Raw genomic sequence first — 17704 nt, 5'->3', positions numbered from 1 at the left:
TCCTCAGACCTACTATGATACAACAGTTTGACCTATGATTTATGTATGCCAGAATTATAAAATACTTGGGAGCTTTGATACTGCTTTCAAGTTCTGGAACTTGCAGTGCAGTTAGTAATAATACAGTGGTGTAGAGCTGAAAATCTTTTTTTCTCTTTATTAGATACATATACAATAATATATATGTATGCTATAATGATGTGTACACAAAGCTACTTTGGAGGAAAATAGCGTTTCTCTAGTTGTTCGTCTGTGGTCAAAGCTGTCAATGTAAGTTAGTATATCTATAGCAGTAGTGGTTTGCTGACATGACCGTTGTTCCAGCTGTGTGTTGACAGGGCGGGTGTGGTTTTGCAGCCGTCCTTTGCCGCCCGCAGCGCCCCGTCCTCTGCCCAGCGCGGCTCCGGCGCGGGGCGGGGCCGCCGCTGCTCCCGCGGGGCGGGGCCCGAGCGCAGACGGCGCCTGGGGGCGGCGCCGCCGCGGCCGCTGCTCCGCGGCGCTTCCGGGGCGGAGCCGGCCCCGGCCGGCAGCGGCGCCGGGGGAGCGGCTGGAGGGCGGCCCCGCGCTCCGGGTGAGCCGTGCGAACCCCTCGGGTGCCGCGGGCGGCCCGGCCGGGCCTGCGCGGTGTCGGGGCGACGAGGAGCGGGGAGGTGTTCGGGCTGCGTGTCCCGGCGGAGCGCTGTCAGGTGCGCCGCGAAGGAGGCGAAGGCGGGGCAGAAGCGTGCGGAGCCGCTGCGTTATGGCCGTGTGGGCTCCTGCGGCTGCCGGGTGGCGGGGCCGGCCTGCGCCGCGCCGGGGCGGGGCCCGGGGCCTGGCGGAGCCGGGCCGGGCAGGGATTCCCTGCGAGGCCGGCCGGGGTGAGTTCTGCGTGATAAAATAGTGGAAAGCAGAGTTCATCAAGGGGAAGGTGAGCGTTGGCAGGAGTGCTCCAGGGCGAGCTGCCTGCACGCTCAGGAGCAGCGTCTCTGAGGGAGCGCGCTGTATCGCTCGCGGAGAGGGAGCGCAGCATTGTGGAATGGCAGGAGGTGTGGCCCTGCGCTTTTTGAAACTGTGCGGCCAAGGGGAACTAAGCCAAAGGAGTGACCCAAAAGGTGACCAAAACCTGGACGTTGCTCCGTTAACTCCCAAATATTTATCACTTGCCACACCTCAGCGTGTGCTAATGAAGTAAGACAGGTGCATGCTTTCCATGTATCACTAAAGGAACTCAAACTGCGCCTGAATACGAAGTGCGTCAACTGAAACTCTACCTTTTACCCTCCCTCAAAAAAAACCTCTAAACACAGGCTAAGAGGGGCGGAGGTCAGAGGAGACTCCACCTTTGTATCCTGGGTCTGTCGGCGGGCTGTGCCCCCTGCCTCCCCCGTAGGAATTCCTGTTGGGTCGGGCTCCGACACCGAGCGCTGCCTCCGGGAATTCCGAAAGGCGGCTTCTGTGCCGCTGTGCTTTCAGTCATCTCCCACCGTAACGTATTGTTTGTCGGTTTATTGCTCACATTTTTTGTGTTCATGTGCTCCTGCGGGCGCTGTGTTTATCACTGACAATCCAGCGTTTCTGTTGCTCAGCGATTTACAGAGTTTTGCACCTGAGGGTTGTTGGGCGTTTCTAGATTGTGGTCTGGCCAGGAGGGTTTGTTGGACATGACCAGACTCAGTGTGTCTGTCACGCTGCTTGTGAATCTGCGACTGTGGTGGTTCTTACTGAATGGGACTGGCCCACAGTGCTGCTTCCCTTTTTAGTGCTGAATTGGCCATCCCTCGGAATCAGAGCACAACCACTCCCAGCCCCTGTGGTATCTGCTGAGGAACAGCTGAAATGCAAGGGGAGTTTTTCTGCCAAATCTTCCTATTAATGTGACAGCAAAATTTGCTTTACTGTTAACATAATGCCCTTGTGGTGAAGTTCTGCACCATTTTATGATATTTAGCAATACTGAATTCTGTGCTACACCTGCTGATAACAAAGTCTGGGGTATAGATCCACTCATATAATGCAGTTCAGTTGTGCATATTATTGTCAGATTTTCCTTGGGAAAAAATATGGAAGTGAGTTTAAACCTGCTTAATGGAGAACTGAGTTTTTTTAAAAGCTCCACGTAGTTTTTTTCATGTAAGATTGTTTTTTTCATACAGCATGTTACACCCTGACCTAAATACCTGAATTTCTTGTTCTATACAGTGATACAGAATGCTCTTTCCTTGGGTGTTGTGTGCAGTTGTGCTTATGGGGAGCTGTAACGTTCAAGAAGATGAATGGATTGACCCCACAGATATGCTCAATTATGATGCAGCATCAGGCACAATGAGAAGACCTTATAAGGTAGAGAAAAAAAGGGTGTGTGTCTCTCCCAAAAAGTTAAATGCTGTTGGAAGATTGCTTTTAAACAGTGACAGTAATAATGATAGCAGTATGCTGTTTTTAAGGGCTTATTATGTTTTATCTGAATCCATACACAGAGAAGTCTTTGTGTCCATGGTTAAAATTGCAAGGGAAAAATAGTGTAATTAGCTCAGGACCTTTCCCTGCTGAGCTTCTGTTGCACTCAGATCAAGTCATATCAAGCAGGCTTTTTGTATTTCCACAGGTGGTGCTTGATTTATACAAGTTGTAGTACCACAGGTTACTGCTCTGAGAAGTACTGGGTTAAGGAACTATTTGTAAGTTCTCAGATATAGTGTTGAATATCTTGAAAATCAGGTTCCTAGCTGATAAAAGTTGGAGGAGTTAATCATTGTATTTTATTTTTTATTGCTGTATTTTATACAGCAATAGGAACCAATTTTCCATTTCTTGTGTGGGACTGTTGTGAATATCAATAGTGTTTTGTAGTGCTGGGCCTCAGCAGAAAGGTCAGAATAGGGATTGGGTGCTGTACTTTTAATGAATCATTAACACTGAAGAGAAGATGAACTAGGAAAAAAATCAGTTCTAACAAGATGAATTGTCTCTATGTTGTATGAGGAGTAGACTCTAAATCCATTACATGCATGTTGGTTATCTTGTGCATGTGTGCACACATGGCTCTATAAACTGGAGGTGGTTGTAAGGGCATCCTTGATTTTTGCCATTATTCAGCTCTCAAATTTGGTTTTACATTCTTGAGTAATACTGCTTAAATACTACAGAGCATCTTTTTCTGAAGCTTAAATGATTACGCAGAGTGCGTTACTGCTCTTCACAGCTTTCCTCATCAACCTGCAACTTCTCCAAGTACACCTGATAGTCATTAGCACCCTTAAGATCCAGCAGCAAGCTTTGGATCTTTAAGCCTGGAGCCCAACTGCTTAAACTTTTATAAAAAAAGTAGTAGCTTTATTGTTGCATCCTGCAAAAGTAGAAATACATCTTAAATTAAACAAATTACCACTTTGTGTTAGTCCATCTTTTCAGGATTTTTTTTCTGCTCTGCAGAGAGTTTTGAGGTGGGCAGGCTATGTGTCTCACTCAAGCCCCCAAAATCAAACTTTGTCTCAGCTTGAGTTCACTGATTCACGTGCTGTTGTGCTTCCTCTTGGAGACTTCCCTCAGTGTGCACACGTGGCTGTGCAGAAGCAGCACTGCTCCAACCAGGCCTGAGTAATGAGCAGAAAACAGAGTGCTCTGGTGTAGATAAAGGCAGGCAGCCCAGAATGGGGTTTGTGCTTACTTGCAGTCTGGCTGGTGGCGTGGCCAGCTGGTCTGGGAATTCACCTAGCTGAAAACTGCCCCTTTGCCTGCTGAGTCAGTTTTTAGCCAGTGCCATTATCTAATCTGATGCACTCTGTGGATCACCAGCACTCGAAGGAGGGGAAAGGGCAAGAGGGGGAGGACAGGCAAGACCTCACCTTTTGAAGGGAGCATACATTTAGAGAAACTCAAAGCAATTGTCCATCTGAAGGCTAAAATAACAGCAGAGAGGTAGCTGCAGTGTCACTGGGAGAGTATCAGCAGCAAAGATCTGTACTCAGTTTTTAGCTCCTTTCCTCCTTCTAAAGTAATGTGACTGTAGAAGTGTAACAGGGCATGTTGGTCAAATTCTTGGATTCTAAAAGTATGGTTTTCTTCTGTAATTTTAGTCAAACTATCATGACACTGAGGAAGATGCTGTGGATACAGTCAGTGCTGAAATCTCACGTTGTTCCAGGGCAATAGACTCCTTGCAACACAAGGTTTGTTCTTCAGAATATTTTCCAGTGTTTTATAGTTTGTGCTTTCTGATGACACTTTTGTGGATAGTATCAAACAGGTTATCAAACAGGTGAGTTGCTGGCATAATTTATTCTCTATGGAAGGGAAACCTCTAGGCAGAGGAGAGACTGGAAGTGGTTTGAATTCATTTTCAAGTTGTTTTGCTGCCTACAAGGGTCTGTTTCCTGACATGTTTTATAGTGTAACAAAACTGATAGGAGCTAAGTGCTTCTGTCCAGCATCAACAGTTTAAAGGTGTGATGGTGATTACCCCAGGCTGTTGTCAAGCTGGTCAGTCCTGTTTGATTTTAAGGGGTGGGCTGTGGGCACAGAGACCAGGGCAATGTGCAGAGCTGCAGCTCTCAGGTGCTGCTGTCAGAGCCCTTCCCAGGATTTGGGGATGCTTGTGTAGCTACTGGGACCCTTACAGCCCTCAGCCATTTGGATCCACAATGGGATATGTGTCATTTTAATGTTGTTTTAGTTCCTTCAATTTTTTTGGCAGTTCCTTCTTTTTTTTCCTGATGCAAACTTTAAATGTAAGGAGATTCAGATGTTTATATTTGTTTTTAGCCTTACTGAAGTCAGGATTTGAATAATACTAGCAGACGTGAAATCTCCAGTACTGGCCAGTAGTAGTAGGTTCAGTAACTGCATATGCTTTTTGTCTAATCATGGAATCACTAAAGAAATGTGCCCCTGCTAATCCTGAGTTAAAGGTGTTAGTATATTTGAGGTTTTTACTCTCTTATGAAGAAGCTGGTTTGAGCAAAGTGACTAAAAGTGTCTTTTACACAATTGCAGATTGCAGAGTGTGAGAAGAGGAATGCCAAATCTCAGGAGAGCCGTAGCTTTTATATTTTTAAGCGATTCTTGAATAAGATTTTAAATGAAGGTGGAAAACTTGGCCTTGTAAGTATTTGAACATTTACTTTAAAAAATACTTAATTAAAATTAATTTGCATTACTGCTTTATGTAGTTTTCACAGTTACCAAGCATTGAGTAATTATGCTGGTGTACTTGAAATGAAATGAAGGGAACTGAATGGCAAAGATTATAGAAGTACTGCTGAGGAGTACTCATCCTGTACTGCTGAGGAGGCACAGTTGTTGTTTCAGCTGTAAAGCATCCAAAGGAAGGGTTTGTGAATTCAGTGTATCTAAACATCTCTTGCTGGAGTGCAGCTATAGGAACACCTTGTTCTGGTCACATTGATGGCTGGAAACTGGAAGGAGCCAGATTTGGGTTGTTTGTTGTAGACTTACAAAGCCTGTACTGTAGGTCTGCCATGTTAACCTGCAGAGGGTGGAAGTGAGGACAGGTAACCTGGGAAGGAGTACAGAGAGATTGTCCAAGCAGGGGCAGGCATCAGGAAAGCTAAAGCCCAAGTAGAATTAATTAAACCCCTACGGATGTGCTGTCCAGGGGGACCCTGACAGGCTTGAGAGGTGGGTCCTTGCAAAACTCATGGAGGTCAGTGAGACAAGGTGCAAGGTCCTGGACATGTGCTGGGGCAGTGCTAGGAAGAATAGGCTTGAGTGGAGAATGGACTGGGACTCTCCCTCGGGAGAAAGACTTGGGAGTGCCAGTGAACCTGACAACATGAGCTTGCAGCCCAGAAAGCCAGCTGCAGCCTGGGCTGCACCCACAGCAGTGCTGGCAGCAGGGCAGGGAAGGGACTCTGCCCCTCTGCTCTGGTGAGACCCAGCCTGCAGTGCTGTGTCCAGCTCTGGGGTCCCCAGTGTAGGGGAGAACATGGACCTGTTGAAGCAAGTCCAGAGAAGGTCACAGGGATGATCAAAGGGCTGGAGCACCTCCTACAAAAACAGGCTGAGAGAGCTGGGGCTGTTCAGCCTGGAGAAGAAAAGGCTCTGGAGAGACCTTAGAGACCCTTTGAGTATCTAAAGGGGGGCCTATAAGAGGGACCTTATACAGGGGTGTGCAGTGCTAGGACAAGGGGGAATGGTTTTAAAGTGAAAGGGAGGAGGTTTAGATTAGATACTGGGAAGAAATTCTTTGCTGTGAGGGTTGTGAGACACTGGAAGAAATTTTCTAGAGAAGTTGTGGATGTCCCATCCCTGGAAGCATTCAAGGCCAGGCTGGATGGGGCTTTGAGCAATGTGGTCTAGTGGGAGGTGTCCCTGACCATGAGGGTTGGAACTAGGTATCTTTAAGGTCCCTTCCAACCCAAACCATTCTGCGATTCTAGCCATCAAGCAATAGTAGCTTATTAGAGTTTCCGTCCAAGAATCACCTTATTACGTTCTTTATGCAGTGGTTTCAGCTGAGGTAGAGTGAATTTTCTTCCTGGGAGCTGGTGCAGTGCTTTGCATTCAGTGTCAGTGCACTGTTGATAACACGCTGGTGTTTCAGTGGTTGCTCACTGGTGCTTTCTCCAAGTCAAGGACTTCTCGGTGCCTCGTGCCAGCGAGGAGGTGCAGGAGGGGCTGCGAGGGAGCGTGGCCAGGAGAGCTGAGCTGAGCTGGCCACAGGGACACTGCAAACCACGGCTGCTGTGCTCAGCATGAGCTGGGGAGTTGGCTGGGAGGGGCTGATCGCTGCTGGAGGACGGGCTTGGTCAGCTTGGGGAGCAGTTGCTCTGTGCACCATTTGTTCATCTGGGTTTTATTTCCTTCTTTCTCTTTTCATGACTAGTAATATTACCATCACATTTTATTTTGTTTGCTGTTCTTGTCTCAGCTGATAAGGTTTACCTTTTTTCTCATTCTCCTCCCTACCAGAAGGGATATTGGAGGGAGTGAGTGGCTGCATGATACTTCAGTTGTTGGCTGGGCACTTTCATTATATTGTCTTTGGAGATTTTGTTTATTCAGAGGTAGAAGAATTGATCTTTAGCACTAAGCAAAATTACCGTGAAGTAAGGAACATTACATTTAGCAATGTAAAACTTCTTATTTTAGTTTTTAATATCTTGTATTATCCAGCTGTGTCTGAGGCACACATAGTGTATATGTAATTATTACTTGTTAATGACCACTGGTCCTGAAATTTTAGTAACAGGTGAGATAGTTTAGGGTTTTTTTGGTTGGTTTTTTTTTCAGTAGAATTGAAGGATTACAAACCAGTTGAATTTTGTTTCATGTAGTTTAGATTAACAAAAAGGTTATAGAATGATAGTGTGCCCCCTGTCCCATGTTTTCATCCTGCAGTCTCCTTCAGAAGGGTGCTGTACAGAATGAATATCATCAGTTTTGGCCTGTGGATGCATTTGTGTTTCCAAATAAGCAACTTTTAACCATTGTTTGCTTTGCTTTGAATTCAGCCTGGGGAAGATATGGACCATGTCCATTATGATGCTGAGATCATTCTTACAAGACAGACGTATCTGGAGATCCTCAGGTTTGTCAGTGAGGAAGCCTGGCAGCCAGGTGCCCTGGATGAGGCACTGAGTGATATTTTGGTCAACTTTAAGCACCATGATGATCAAGCTTGGCGGTGGAGATTTGAAGACACCTTTGGAATTAATCTGTATCATTTGGTTTGGGTAAGAGAGTAAAGGTTGATTATTGGTTTTAGTTGCTTTTCTCTTCAGTTTCTCTGTGCTAGTCATTTAATATTACCATCTTAACTCCACAGATAAAGCAATTCTTTCCATCATACTTCTAGTGAGTAATTTTGGTTGCTGAAAGATGTATTTTCTTTAAGAAGGAATTCAGGTGTTTTCTTTCTGTGGTCATCTGTTCTCTACTGTAGCTTTGGTTTGGGACTTTTTTCTGGTGTGCATTTTTTTTCTTGTCTTTTATATCTGTGCTGACAGATTCATTATGCTCTACCAATTTCTTACCATTAGAACTGAGACCTCATGCATTACAGATCTTTCATGTTTGTCTCTTGTTCATGTAGTTACTGAAGTTGTTGGCTTCTCCAAGAGTTGAAATATATGCTGAGACAAGTATATATTTAAACTCCTATAGGTCAGAGGCTTTTGCAAATTTTGTGGAAAAAAATTGTATAGGGTTAGAGAGGACACCACAACCATGGGAATGGTAAAGTGCTAAGCTGGGGATCTCTAATAAGCTGAAGCTTTCTGAAGAAACTTTTACAAGCAGACATAATCTTGCAAGTAGCCTGTCTAGATTTGAGGGGCTCCTGGAAGCCAGGTGACAAAAGCAGGCTGTCACTGACCTCTGATAGGGGTCCTTAGGTGAAAAGACACTTTGGAGTACTTCTTTGAAGTCTTCCTGCTGGTACCCAAACTGTAACTTTGCCTCTTTACCAACGTGCAGGAGTTGGCAGCAGTTGTTCTGTGGTTCAGAGCAGGCACAAATTGCTCAAGCACTGGCTGACACCAATTTGATAATTTAGAAGTGTGGTCACTAATGTAACAAACACCCTAAGGAAGAAATAACTGAATATCACAAGAAACAAATGAGCAACTGCAGTGTAAGACTGTGACAGGGATGAATATTGGTACTGCCACAAAACTTGTTCTGCCTTGTGCTGCTCAGATGGGCTGTGGGAACAAGGAAAAACTTCTCAGCCATTCTGTATAAATGACAGTAAAAACGAAAGTTGGAAGTTTCTTCACGTGTACTGTAAGCTTGGAAAGGTCCAAATATGGGTCATACTTTTTTCTCTTTTTCAGGTGCTCTTGTGCTTAGTGTGTATTGTAATTGTAATGGCTACAGAACTGTGGACATGTGTTTTTCGCTTTGTTCAGCTGAAACATGTTTTATTTCTAACTTTTCTCGTCAGTTTCGTATGGAATTGGTTTTACTTGTATACGGTAAGTTCTGGACTCTTAATGGCTTTTTGGCTTAGAAATTTACAGTTATGAGGGAGTTAAGGTTGTTTTAGTTCCTTGGGTTAGTTTACATACAACTTTTAATTAACTGCAAAATGGAAAAAGGGATAAACATTTTCATTTGCATGTAGATGGGTGTATTAGGCGTAAAGAACAAGAGAAACCCTGACAACTATATTCTGCTGTAGAGGTGCACAAAATTCAGAGAGCACTAGAACTCTGGTTTCACTACATGGGCAAGGCAGATGTAACCTCTGAATAAAGCAGCTTGGTAGAAAAGGTATACAGAAATATATTCAGAGGAGTTTTTTCCTTAAGATTCCCTGGTAGAAACTGTTTCATGTGATGGACCGGATAAATGCCTCATTAATGGTGATAAGTGGCTGATGGTACAATAGATCAGTTTTACTGAGGAGGAATTTAAGATACCAGATCAAAGCCCAGCCACAAAATCTGCCCTCACATCTTGTCAATCACGATTGAACTGCAGCTTGTCAGACCCAGGGGTAGCAGAGTGCTGGAGAGTGGGATGGCTCTGGGTGGGGTTGGAATGCCATGCAGAAGGCTTGGATTGAGGCAGTGAAGAATGTCAGTTTTGCAACAGATGATTTGACTGAATTTTTCCGTTTTGATTATCAGTTGCAAACACTAAGGCAAAACTATAATAAATACAGGTATTTCTTAGGAATTATTTGAACATAAAAGACGATGTTGTAACTAGTAATTACATGACAGCTGTGTCTCTATTCCAGAAACATTTTAAGGAAAGATGTCATCAGTTTAGTTTTGTCTTGGACTTGTATCTTTGAATATTGGGGTCTAGTCCTTTGACAATTCAGACTCCTTTTGGAGAATAACTTGGAGGTTGCCATTATCTCAGGGATTTTGTCAATTTCTAGGAAGTCCTTACAATTTAACTCCATTAAATTTTTAGGTAGTAAATTTTTCTAAACGCATATTACATGAGGAATTGTCATTACAAGGGGACAATGGGGAGGGAAATTCTCATTGATGTGGGGAACTATCCCAAGGCTGCTGAGAGCAAGCACAGATAGCAGAGGAGCAGCACTCCTGGCTGCAGCCACCTCAGTCCGTGTTCCCTCCCTGCTGTCCCTGCAGCTGGCCTTCGCTCAGCACCAGGCAGAGATGGCCAAGATGGGGGAGTTTGACAAGGTCTGTGCTGAGAAGCTGGAGTGGTATGGAAGTCTCATGGGTAAGTTGTTGTCTTGGTGCTTTACAGTAGTAAAGATCACAAAATACCAATCCATAGTATCCCAGGATACTCAGATTTCTTCATGGATAGTACAGGGAATTCTTTTCAATACACGATTACATGGTTTTACCCTTTTCCCATTCCATAAGACCTTTTCTAGACCTTGGGAGGAGAGCACTGTACTTGGGGTATGTCATGGTGTTACTTCTTTTTCTTGTAACTTATCTTTCTCCAGCCACCATCCCCAGTACCATTCAGTGCCATTTACTAAAGACAGGCAGCCATAGTTCAGGACAATGATTTTTTTTTCATGTACCAGGCCTGTGAGTCCAATGGATTTCAGAAATTGGATATGTAATTGTTTTTTCAGGTGTTACTATTTTACACAGAAATCTGATTTTTTTTTACTGGGTGTTATTTCTATCCAGTGCTACAGCAGGTAGATGAAGGGTGGCAGCTCTTAAAGAGTGCTTGTTATGGTCTTCCTGTGTAATTTCTTGACTTTATTACATGTCAGTGATTTTCATTCTGACTGCAGTAAAACCAAACTATAGAAACACTGATGTAATGAATCACTTGTTTATAGTGTAAAAGTTCCCTTAAGATGTAAGACTTCTGATTGTAACTAAAACAGACCCTTGAATCCAGCAAGCAAAGCAGACAATTTCAGTCTCCCTGCAGATGAGCAGTAACACAGAATGATGCTGTGTCAGTAGCTGGGAACACAGTGTGCAAGTTCATAGTTTCCACAGATGAGACTTTTTTCCTTGAGGCTTCTGGGGACTGATCTCATCTAAAGAGCTTTCTTGATTATACATGGGAAAACTTCAGGTTCTTCTCTTTCTTTCCAGCCTTCCCTCCCCTTCCTGCATCCCCTTGACTGGATAAACTATACTGCCAAGCTAATCTCAGATGTGTAAAAATAAATCTCAGTTTTGAACCGTATCTAGAAGAGATAGGATCTGTAACTGAAATGCTCCTTTCTATATTGCTGCTGTGTCACAAAATATCTTTTTAAGTAGTAATACTATGTGTCTGCTTTGACTTCAGAATGGCTTAGAAGTACCTGGACATTTCGGGATGATCCCTGTAAGAAGTATTATGAAACTCTGCTTGTGAATCCTGCTTATATGGTTCCACCATCAAAGGTATGCCAAGCCCAAAGGGAATGCCAAGGCCTAAGTTGTTGTTTGTGTGACAACAATGGTTTTCTGTTTATTTTCTAGGCCTTGGCAGTAACTTTCACCAACTTTGTAACTGAGCCTTTGAAGGAAATAGGACAAGGTATTGGTGAATTCATCAAGGCACTTATGAAGGAGATTCCGTTAATTCTGCAGGTTCCAGTGCTCATTACGATGGCTCTGGGTGTCCTGGTTTGTATACATTCATCTTACATTTAGAAGCTCAGTTTTATTTTTTAAATATTAAATGTGTTTATATTTAAGTATCTATTATATTGCGTATTTCCTATTTGTACAGCTGAACAGATTTCTTAGCACCAAGAAATTACTTCTGCAAGGGAATTTTTTCTTTACAAAGGTTTCATACTACAGTTGGTCTAGGAATTAAAAAAGCCAGGTTTTGTATTCAAACTGTATTCCTCTCCCACTCCCCAAGTGGGAGATAGTAGCATTAAACTGCTTAAGAGCTTAGATTCTCTGACAGTTTATTGCACCTTAGTTCCCGTTTCTTCTTTGAGTCATTACATTGTGATGTGTGTGGTTGGCATTTAACACAAAGGCATTGGGTTAGAGCTTTAAACATCTTTAATGTAGCACTAACAATGAAGTGCATCTAGCCTGGCCATTCCTGCAGCATGGTCAGACTGCAGAAAGCTTGAGCTGGAGCCGTTCTCTTCACCTGAGCTTTTCCTTCAGGGTCTTCCAGATACATGACAGGAAATCTGTGTGAAAACCATAGGCTGCAGATATTTGGTGTTTTGCTCAGTTTGGGTTTTTTCCTTCTCCCCCAGACTTTTTGCTATGGTGCAGGATCATCAGTATCTGCATTAAGACACTTAAGGTCTTCTAAGAAAAGTCTTCCTCTGCCTGCTGGTGAGCAGGATCAAATAGCCTTTGGGCAGTATGATGGGAGGACAGCAGACGAGTACTATGTGCAGCAGCAGCCCAGTGTCCACAGAGGCCACCAGGACAGAGGGGACGCTGCCACGAGGCCTCTCCCCAGGCTGAGAGTGGCCAGTAGGAGCCCGGACACGACACACGCCAGCAACAAGCCGGATGCACAGGTACCGAGTCCCACGGGTACCAGAGTCCCACAGAGCAGAGCCTGATCTGTCTCCTGGTGCTCTGGGAGCTGGCATTGAACTGAGCAGATTGCAATGGCACCTGCAAGAGCACATTTAAACAACACGCTTACACCCAGATCTGAGGGAAAGAGGAGCTAAGAAACTCCACGTTCCCCTATGGAACAGTTTGATAGAGGTGTTTTGGATGTGTTTCTTCTGGAAAAGTATCTTGCAATGGCTAACTGTGGCAAGAAACTACTGAATTAAAACTCTTTATGGTAAAGACAAGTTCAGTTTTGAGAGATCAGTATGTATGTCAGCCTGGTCAGTCATGATAACCCACAGAAGAAACGTGGAGGAAAAAAGCAGTGCTGACTTCCCTGTAAACTACAGAAAATTCAAAACAGATTTATGCTCTATATTGGGCTTATTTACACGTTCTGTTTCCTGAGGGGAAAAAAATACTGGTCATGCTTTGGGTGAGCCTTACCCCTTGAGCTGGGATGCACTGGAAACAATAGATGCTGTCACTTTTGATTGCATAATTAATATGATATTATTAATAACCCATTTAATAGGTTATTATTAATAGGTTATTAATTTTTTGCAGAACAGGTTGTACACTGAATGTGAAGTTCATAGACCTGAAACTCTCAAAGCTGAAAACCTTACTGGAGAAGTTGCACTTGAGGAACAAAAACAGGAGACAGGAAAAGTGGAGGGAGAGACTGGAGAAAAGTGTGACCCTAATAAAAACCTCGAAAGGAAAGGTTCTGCCACGGAACCTTGTGAAGAGAAGAAAAAGAGTGTTTTACATGACTCCCACGAAAGAGAAGACCCAGGCTCTGCTGTAAGTTTTGTCTAATCTTTACTTGTCATGTACTTGCTAATTCTGCTCTCATTCTCAAGTGTAGAAGAGAGGAGAACATCAGTAAGCTGTTAGGTGGGGTTATAAAACCTGGGAGAGGGTACTCTGTCTGGAATCTGAAATAAAGGTGTTAAGTAAGATGATACACACTTTTAAGTGGCCAGAAGAATGCGGGCTTTTGGACTGTTGCTGCTTGTTGGAAATCAGGTTTGTGTAATAAGTTTTGAGTAATTCCCATAATGCTAATTACCAGCTTAGATGTCTCAGGTGTGTCTTTGGGTTTATGTTCTTTAAAATCTGTTTGGTTCTTGTCAGCTCAGTTTTAGGACAGCTGACAGATCTCCTCCTGGTGTAATGATTTGCAGAGAGTGAGAACCTGATGTTGTAGCAGGTGGTTTTTGGGCAGTTCAGAGCAGGACCAGGAGCTACCCTGGGGATGGACATTGCAGTGCTTGTTCCCCAGAACTCCCCCAGCGGGGCTCCCCAGTCCTGAGCCAGAGCCAGAGGGGAGCTGAGGTCAGGTACAGGAAGCAGCACCTGTGCATTTCTCTGTGTGGCACTGGAAATTTGGGGTGCCCATGGGATATGGTGCCCAGTGCCCACCACCCCTCTGATTCCCTGGTGCATAGGCACGTATCACACAAGCTGTAGAGCAGCATGAGCAGCTGTTTCTTGAAAGTAAGTACTTAACTTCTGCTGAGTGCAGAACTGTTCTGAATTAATGTAGAAAACAGTTAGCTAAATAATACCAAAAAACAATAGTGCTTGAAAAAACTATTTTTTATTAAACAGAATTAAAACTAGGGTTTAGTTTTTTTTAATATAGAAATTATTTTTTCTTCCAAACTGTGTTTCTCCAAAGAGACTAAATACTAAAGCTATTTCTTCTTTTTTAAATTATTTTTTAAAAAAAAAAGTATAAAAGAAAACAGATCTTCTTTCAGGAAATACAAATCAGGGGGGGAAAAATCAAATTTTCTTTAAAAAGAATATAAAAATTTAAGTCTTGCACTAGATTGAGACAGTGGTAGAATCCACTAATGAGCAGTGAAAGAATTGACTGAGGAAAAAATCATAATCATTTTGATAGACTAGAGGCAATTAAGAGAGAGACACAGTACCAGTACCTCAGACACTGCTCTGAAAGCAGCTGCCAGATGCAAGAGCAGGGCCAGCTCTCTAACTACGGCTCACCAGAGTGATGCTGCTGCTATTTCTGTGAAAATCAGGAGAAAGGAGACAAAGCTACCCATTGTAGTCATCTTAAAAAAGGCAAGTATGCTTTTCCAGCAAACCAGAATGATCCCTAGGATGCTGCTGTACGTGCCTCCGGGGTTTTCAGCTGGAATTGGGTTCCTTTATAGCTGAGGGTAAGTGGACTCTCTGCTCATCCATTCTCTTCGCTTGTGAGCGCAAAATCAGGCTGAAAAAATCCTCATCTGGTACAGTGGGGCCTTTGGCAGCTCCTGGAGGAGCACATCTTTGATCATCCAGTCTGGAACCCTACAGACAGACCAAGCAATAAAAGCTGCATATTTACAGGAACATATGGAGTAAGTGAACAATATTAAGTGAAAAAAACTACTAAAAGCATTTGCTGTCAAATGTAAAGCTAGTAGAGAGATTTAAGTTTTGTTTCAAGTTAAACTTGCTAAATGAAATTACTGAGAGTCCAAGTGTAACTAAAATGACCCACTTGTCCCATGTGTCTTAAAATGAACCCCCCAGTTCAGTTCTTTGACATATTGCAGAATGAGATTTAAGAGTTCTTAGTTCAGAAGGAGATTTTTTAGCATTAGTGCAGGGTGTTTCTGGTCTTATACACCAGGAATATGGTTGTCTTCCTTTCCTTACACATGGACTAAAGAATGGCTGCAGTGGTGTGAGATTTGGGAAGGCACTCCTTGAAGGCCCCTTGGCTCCACACTGTGCAGCTGGGTACAGTTTAGTGCCAAGGTTACAGAGCAGGTGGCAAACCCTGCTGGGCTGGGCTCTGCTCCCGAGCTGGGGAGTGATGTTCCCACAGGAACAGGTGGAGGGCAGTGTGAGCACAGGAGGGAAAAAAGCACAGCTTTCAGTGGTGGCTGAACCTGGTACAGGCACCCTTGAGACAAAAAGGCTCAAAGGCAGCAAGCCTTCTGTGCTTGCTTAAAACAGTCCATCCTGATCAGAGGAGATCATAAATATTTTTCCAGTCCTAAAAGAGAATATTTGTAGATTCTTTGCTTGACTCACAGAAGGAAACAGACAAGCTGCTATAACAGAACATGGTATTTCAGCAGGCTCATGAACACTGTCACTGTGGACTCAATCCCAGGTGCTGCTTTCTCAGCCAGGCTACCATACTTACTGACCTTTGGAAAACTCAGCATCTGAATTTTGAATTTTTGGCTACTTATCAACTAATCAGACGTACCAGCAAGTCTTTTCAGTTCTTTTGCATGCACATGCACATGCTCTAATTGAAAATCAGTCACCTCACCTGTATATTGCTATAAACGATCATGTAAACTTACTCTCATGGGAATGATGACCACTCTTACCATCAAAGCTGGATACTGGATTATTTTAGTTGATAAATCAGGATTACTGGTGTATCAGGTGCCCTCTTTAGCCAGCCAGGTCTAAACACTTCAAACCATTTTACATACTCCTTGTAATAGCCTCACTTGTTTTTCTTCACTTTTTAAGCATTTCTTACTTTTAATAGTTATTGTGGTATAAATACCAAAATTACACTTTACTAGACACTGGGTAATTAAAAAAAAACCCCAACCCTACCCTTTTGTTCCTTTATATTCTTCCTTACCTGTCAGATCAATACATATCTTAAAACACAGTGGCTCCCTTGCAGGAATTCAGTAGCAGGAGGCCCAAAGGAAGCCCCCAGGGACAGAAGCTGAGGAAGCTGCTGTTCAGGTCTCACCTGGCATTTAATCAATATATCGAAGAAGTCGTCGTCCAGGCCCCCGTTGCTGCTGGCGAGGCGGCCCAGCCCGGGCTGGCTGCCGCGCTGCCGCAGGCGCAGGCCGGGCAGCTCGCTGAAGCTGGCGCGCTGCTCATCCAGCCGGCGGCTCTGCGAGCTCGCCAGCAGCTCCAGGAACTCCTCCGTGTGCGGGGACACGACCGACGTCGAAAAGGCTGCCCAGGACAGACACAACAAGTTAGAGTTAGCCTAGGAGTAAAAACGGTGCTGTAGTGAGTCTCGCATGCAAATGCATTTCGAAAATAGTATTTGGCAAAAACTCAAGTCAAATACAGATTTTACTTTAAAAAAATTACATTTTATCATTGTTTTAGGTGGACTAGAGGATGTTGCCACTGAAGCAGCTGAGAGTCTGTTCTTCTCCTGGAAGCAGCACCTCTGATCATCCATCCTGTTACTCTGGAACCGACTCAGCAGATCAAAGAACCCTTCATCTGCCATTGTCTCACGGCTGCTTTTCTGAAAAGGAGAAAATTTAGAGTATTTGACCTTAGAGTGCCTACAGCTGGGACAACTGCATCAGAGTTTCAGTCTAGTGCTATGCATGGTATTTACATCTCTGAAATTTATTAAATAAATTTTTTTTTAGTCAACCATTCCTATAGCCAGAGATCTATTCAAGGAGGAGATGCTAATGCTAGGGCAGCATTTTGGAGAGTGAAATATATTAGAAATGTCAGTTCGCTGAAGGGGAAAGAAACAGTGCTCTGATCATGGTAAAATGAGTTATTCCTCCTCAGCCATCTCAATCATTAATGCAACAAAACCCCAAATGCCCATGAGAGGAAAAAGAAACAAGACCAGCAATGAGCAGTTGCCACTGTCTCCTCAGGTCTATGACCAAATGACTCAGTTCTTTTATTTTGAACTGACTGCTCTCAAGAGTATAAATAACCTAAAAAGTATGTCCAGAATATCTCCCACTGCCTGAATCAGAAAAACTAGATTTTGCTGAGTTTGGAGAACTGGAGTCTAGAAGAGACTTAGACCTCAGCTTGCAAGTAAAATTTCTAACTTCAAAAAATCCACCACAAATAAAATGTTTCATTAGTAGGAAAATCTTAAAGCTGGCACCACCACTGAGAGAGCTGTAGAATGACAGATTCTGCATCAGTTCAGAGCCATGGTGTTTAAATCAAGTTAAACTGAACAGGACAGCTGCAGGAAGGTGTTTTCCACAATTCTGATCACACAAAGATGAGTAAAGGCCATGATCTACAGCTCACCACACTTACCCTGTGAGAGTTTGGAAGTCGATGATCAATGGAATTACTGGCATCCTGCAAAACTTTGGAGGTAGTGCCGTTTTTGTACTTTTTGCCTTTTAGTCGATTTACAAAATGAAGTTTTGCTGAAGTTTTGGCAACCAGTGGCTTCTGTTTAGCAAGAATCTCACTGTTCCAGTTTGGAACCTAAGAAAACAAGAGTCAGGAAATTAAGCCTTCTGATTTTACTTACC

At 43.6% G+C, this 17704-nt stretch overlaps 2 protein-coding genes across 11 annotated transcripts in view; one reads left to right on the top strand and one right to left on the bottom strand.

Annotated features, from left to right (window-relative positions):
• Positions 1 to 521: 521 nt before the first annotated feature.
• On the top strand, positions 522 to 16841 carry CLCC1 (chloride channel CLIC like 1). 8 transcript variants are annotated; one of them, XR_014957093.1, is made up of 12 exons: positions 522 to 571; positions 2179 to 2319; positions 4056 to 4148; positions 4972 to 5079; positions 7452 to 7673; positions 8775 to 8915; positions 10053 to 10146; positions 11197 to 11294; positions 11373 to 11519; positions 12119 to 12391; positions 13007 to 13241; positions 16560 to 16841. XR_014957093.1 is itself a non-coding variant. In XM_021547160.3 (12 exons), exons 2-12 carry the CDS (start codon positions 2188 to 2190, stop codon positions 16566 to 16568), a joined length of 1557 nt encoding a protein of 518 aa, XP_021402835.2. In that variant the 5' UTR covers positions 522 to 571; positions 2179 to 2187; the 3' UTR covers positions 16569 to 16841. The 8 variants fall into 8 exon arrangements, 6 of the variants coding, with proteins under 6 accessions (XP_021402835.2, XP_085442699.1, XP_021402841.2 ...); XR_014957092.1 differs by having other exon boundaries at positions 522 to 686; XM_021547160.3 differs by having other exon boundaries at positions 13002 to 13241.
• Positions 14022 to 17704, bottom strand: part of GPSM2 (G protein signaling modulator 2) — a 26582-nt gene continuing 22899 nt past the window's right edge. For all 3 annotated transcript variants that reach the window (XM_085586570.1, XM_085586569.1, XM_085586571.1), the window contains exons 12-15: positions 17481 to 17657; positions 16542 to 16704; positions 16186 to 16400; positions 14022 to 14762 (exon numbers count right to left, since the gene is read on the bottom strand). In XM_085586570.1, the coding sequence (XP_085442696.1) occupies positions 14598 to 14762; positions 16186 to 16400; positions 16542 to 16704; positions 17481 to 17657 (720 nt within the window). In that variant the 3' untranslated portion in view covers positions 14022 to 14597. The remainder of the gene's footprint in view (positions 14763 to 16185; positions 16401 to 16541; positions 16705 to 17480; positions 17658 to 17704) is intronic.

This window comes from Lonchura striata, chromosome 8, assembly GCF_050655825.1.
Source record: "Lonchura striata isolate lonStrDom1 chromosome 8, ASM5065582v1, whole genome shotgun sequence".
Taxonomy (NCBI): domain Eukaryota; kingdom Metazoa; phylum Chordata; class Aves; order Passeriformes; family Estrildidae; genus Lonchura; species Lonchura striata.
This window is presented reverse-complemented; position numbering and strand designations above follow the sequence as displayed.